Genomic DNA, 3,757 nt, shown 5'->3' with positions numbered 1-3,757 from the left:
GGTTGTTTCCATCTTTTGGCTATTGTAAATAGTGCTGCGATGAACATGGGTGTGCATATATCTGTTCTTGTCATGGCTCTCACTTCTTGAGGGTGTATACCTAGTAATGGAATAGCTGGGTCAAATGGAATTTCTAATTCCAACTTTTGAAGGAATCGCCATACTGCTTTCCACAATTGTTATACCATTTCACAGTCCCACCAGCAGTGTATGAGAGTTCCAATCTGTCCACAACCTCACCAGCATTTGTTATTTTCTGTCTTGTTGAACTTTGCTACTAATGCTGGAGCAAAATGGTACCTCATTGTTGTTTTTATTTGCATTTCTCTAATAGCTAATGATCGTGAGCATTTCTTCATGTTTGTTGGCTGCTTGAATATCCTGGTGAGGTCCTTTTAATTTATTTTTACAGATTTATTTCCTCAGGGATCTATCTTCAGCATTCTTCACTCTGTATGTTCTACTAACATAATCTCACCCACAGCTCAGTGCCCTGAATTCCCCAATGGTCTTGCACTTCTGAGTGTTTATACATGCTGCTCCCTCAGCCTCAAATATGTATTTGCTCCTCCTGTTTTTCCACCTAATAAACTACTCCTTCCAAGACTAAACTCAGGCATGTTCTTCTCCAGGGTACCTTTGCTGACAACTTCTAACCTGGGTTAGATGCCCCTCTTACACACTCCCAGAGCACCCTGTACCTACCTCTGCCATTCCATACTACATTAGATAACATGCTTTCTTATCTGTCTCCATGAGACTGTCTTCAGGGAGAGGGCCATGCCATACAGTTATACAGTAGCCTCAGTGTCATAGTACATTAAGATATGTTTGTTGAAAGAACAATGGAATGAATGAATAAATGTGTAATGATTTGGAGCAGACAATTGGAGTTTTGGAAAGGCTATAGTGAAAGAAGATAAGAAAAGAGAAAAGGAAAATGATTGGTATTTTTAAAGCTATTTCTTTTGTTCTCGTTGCTTGGGTGGCATAAAGTTGTCATTTCATTTCATCAAAAGTTTATTGAGCATCCAGAATGTGCTAGGCACTCCGCTAGATGCTAGTAATACAAAGATGAAGATCAAATCAAAACAAAACAAAAACAAGTCCTTATTCTCCCCCACCCCCACCCTATTTAAGGTAGGTTTGGCTCGGGCATATACCCTTCTCCAAGTCCTGTGGCTCCCATTGGCCTGAGCAACTTTCCCCTGCACACATTGTCTCATGGATCAGGCACCTTGGGAAGGTTGGGGAATCGGTTCTGGCTCATCGGTTCAGTTGAGCAGTTGTGCCTTTGCTGCTAATTGAGTTGCTGCAAAGGTTGTTGTTGTTGTTATTTGCCGTGGAGTCGGCCCAGACTCATAGCGACCCCTCCGTGGGTTTCCGAGGCAGTATCATTACGGAAGTAGGATTGCCCAACCTTCCTTCTGAGGAGTGGCTGGTGGGTTTGAACCACCAGCCTTCTGGTTAGCAGTCAAGTGCCTTAGGCACTATGCTACCAGAGCTCCTGCAAAGGTACACCTGCTCAAAGGAGCCTAAATAAGTGCATAGGGATAGGAGCAGGGAGGGGCATGCTGCTGGAGGGAGGGGGCAAAGTAGAAATGTTGCTGCCCTTGGAGCCTGGGACAAAACTTGCCCTGGTATGAATTTGCTTGGTGAGATGCTGGAGAAGAGTCAGAGCTGGAGTTTAGCAAGTGAGGGAGGGGCCGGGGGTGCAAGGACACCTAGAAGCATCCAGGAGGAGAGGACAGAACACACCGTGGGCCTTCCTCTCTTTCAGCTTTTTAATTGTCCTCTCTCCTCACACAGATTATTGTGTCTCCTATGAAATGTACAAGTGGCAGTGGCATGGGCATGGCCTGGCTACATAGGAGTCCAGCCCAGGGTCTCTGTATTCTGATGTTAGTGTGATTAGGGGGTCTGCCTTTGTCCTGCCCCCTGGGACCCAAGCATCTGGGAGCAAGGCAGGTGAGTGGCAGGATTATCATGTCCCCCTTACAACCTGGGGAGCAATAAGCCTCCTTCTCCTCCTCCCACCATTTCTCTGGAAATTAAAACCTTATTCTTTTAGAGTTGAAGGAATCGCAACACCCTTCCCAGGGATGATTGTTTGAAAGGCTTCTTTTTAAAGAAGGCAGGGAGTAGGCATAGGTTTAAGGAGTTAAAAAAACAGTTCCTTGCTTGATCTAAGAAGCTCTGATGGCATAGTGCCTAAGGCAGTAGACTGCCAAGTTTCCTGGGCCAGGGGAATGAGTGAGACTCCTCATCTCTGAAGGAGTAAGTCCACCCATCTCGCATTCGCGAAAAGTGATAGAAAGAACTCTCAACAGGGTGCTGAGGAAGGGTGGGCGAAGGCCAAGCACTGGAGGTCTGGGGATAAAGGGTTGCACTTGTGCTCCTCCCTCGCCATCCTGTGAGTACCCAGAAAGCAAGCGGCCGGAGAAGTCCTTCCTGGCAGTGCCTTCACCACAATTCCCCTGGTGCTCGGAACTGCCCCTGCCCATGTACAATCGACATCTGGCTTCCCCTTAGGTTAGGTCTTTTGTGCGTTTTGGGCAAGCGGCCTCTCTAATCTGGGCTTGCCAAAAAATGTGCCCCAGGAATACGGCGTTCCTTGGGAGGGAAAGGGTGGAAAGCATAAGCGCTCCCTAGGTAGAGCACAGGATAGTCACGGGGTTAGGTTACTGATGTTAGTTCCCATAGTGGCCCTGGGGGGACTGGGCCGGAAATTTAATCATCTATATGGGCCTACGAGGGCACAATCCATTCCCACCACAAACAAAGCTAGTAAACCAGGAGCAGACGCAACCCCCTCGCACCACGAGCTAGACTGCCAATCCGCCGTGGCCCCCGATCTGCGCATGCTCACACGAATCCACACAATGGGGCCCCGCGCCCCTACCAAGTCCTCTCCCGCCCGCCCCCAGACCGCTAGCAGCAGACCGCGGGCCTGCCTGGGCCCCGAGGCGGCTCAGGCGCTGATCTCCACCGGGCCGGTCTCATCTTGCTCGCGGATTAGGTGTACGCCTGCAGTCCTCAGGGTGCGCGAGGCGCTACGCGAACGGCCCGGAGAACTGGGGGCTCGCGGTGGCGACGTGTGCGTCCGGCCCGTGGCGGGGGAGCGCGCTGGGGAGCGCGGATAGCGACGGGCAGAGCGGATGGGCAGCCCTGGCGAGCGGCCGGGTATGGTTGGCGACACCGAGTAACCTGGAGGGCCAGGCTCTGTCGCGCTCCGGGAGTCCGGTGTGGGGTTCTCCTCAGGGTCCGGAGAGTCCTGGAAGGACATGCGCTGCAGGCGTCAGCAATACACAAGTAGCAGCGTGCTTGGTACATAATAGGTGCTCAAAAATGTTGAAATGCATTAAATTGAGTGTTTTGACCCCTTACGCGTTTTTGTTCTTGGATAGCTTGGGACAGGAGTTAGTTGTGGTATGGTGGAAAAATCACCGGAGTTGGTGTCCAAGGACTTAGCTTTGAGTCTTAGATCTGGCACTGATTTACCTGCTTGATCCTGGGCAAGTCCTTTCACCTCTTTTAGTCCTGTGTTTCTAATCTCTAAAATGGCCATGTGTTACAGAGTAAAACTGCTTCATAGGGTTTTCTGGGCTGTAATCTTTACGGCTTGTGCTTACTCACTGATCTGCACTGAACACTTTCCCTTGTTACCCTCCCCAGAGGGACCGGGTCTCCGGGAGCGAGGTAAGCACGGGCGGGCTTGTGCTTACTCACTGATCTGCACTGAGCACTTTCCCTTGTT

At 50.0% G+C, this 3,757-nt stretch overlaps 1 protein-coding gene across 1 annotated transcript in view; it reads right to left on the bottom strand.

Annotated features, from left to right (window-relative positions):
* Positions 1-2,971: 2,971 nt before the first annotated feature.
* The window catches only part of HEPACAM (hepatic and glial cell adhesion molecule), a 25,584-nt gene continuing 24,798 nt past the window's right edge, over positions 2,972-3,757 (bottom strand). The window contains exon 7 of the mRNA XM_042782450.1: positions 2,972-3,274. Within this exon, the coding sequence (XP_042638384.1) occupies positions 2,972-3,274 (303 nt within the window). The remainder of the gene's footprint in view (positions 3,275-3,757) is intronic.

This window comes from Orycteropus afer, unplaced genomic scaffold (assembly GCF_000298275.1).
Source record: "Orycteropus afer afer isolate SDZICR_OR568_19922 unplaced genomic scaffold, OryAfe1.0 scaffold00325, whole genome shotgun sequence".
NCBI classification, from domain to species: Eukaryota; Metazoa; Chordata; class Mammalia; order Tubulidentata; family Orycteropodidae; genus Orycteropus; species Orycteropus afer.
Note: the sequence above shows the minus strand (reverse complement) of the source record. Positions and strands in the feature narration are given on the sequence as shown.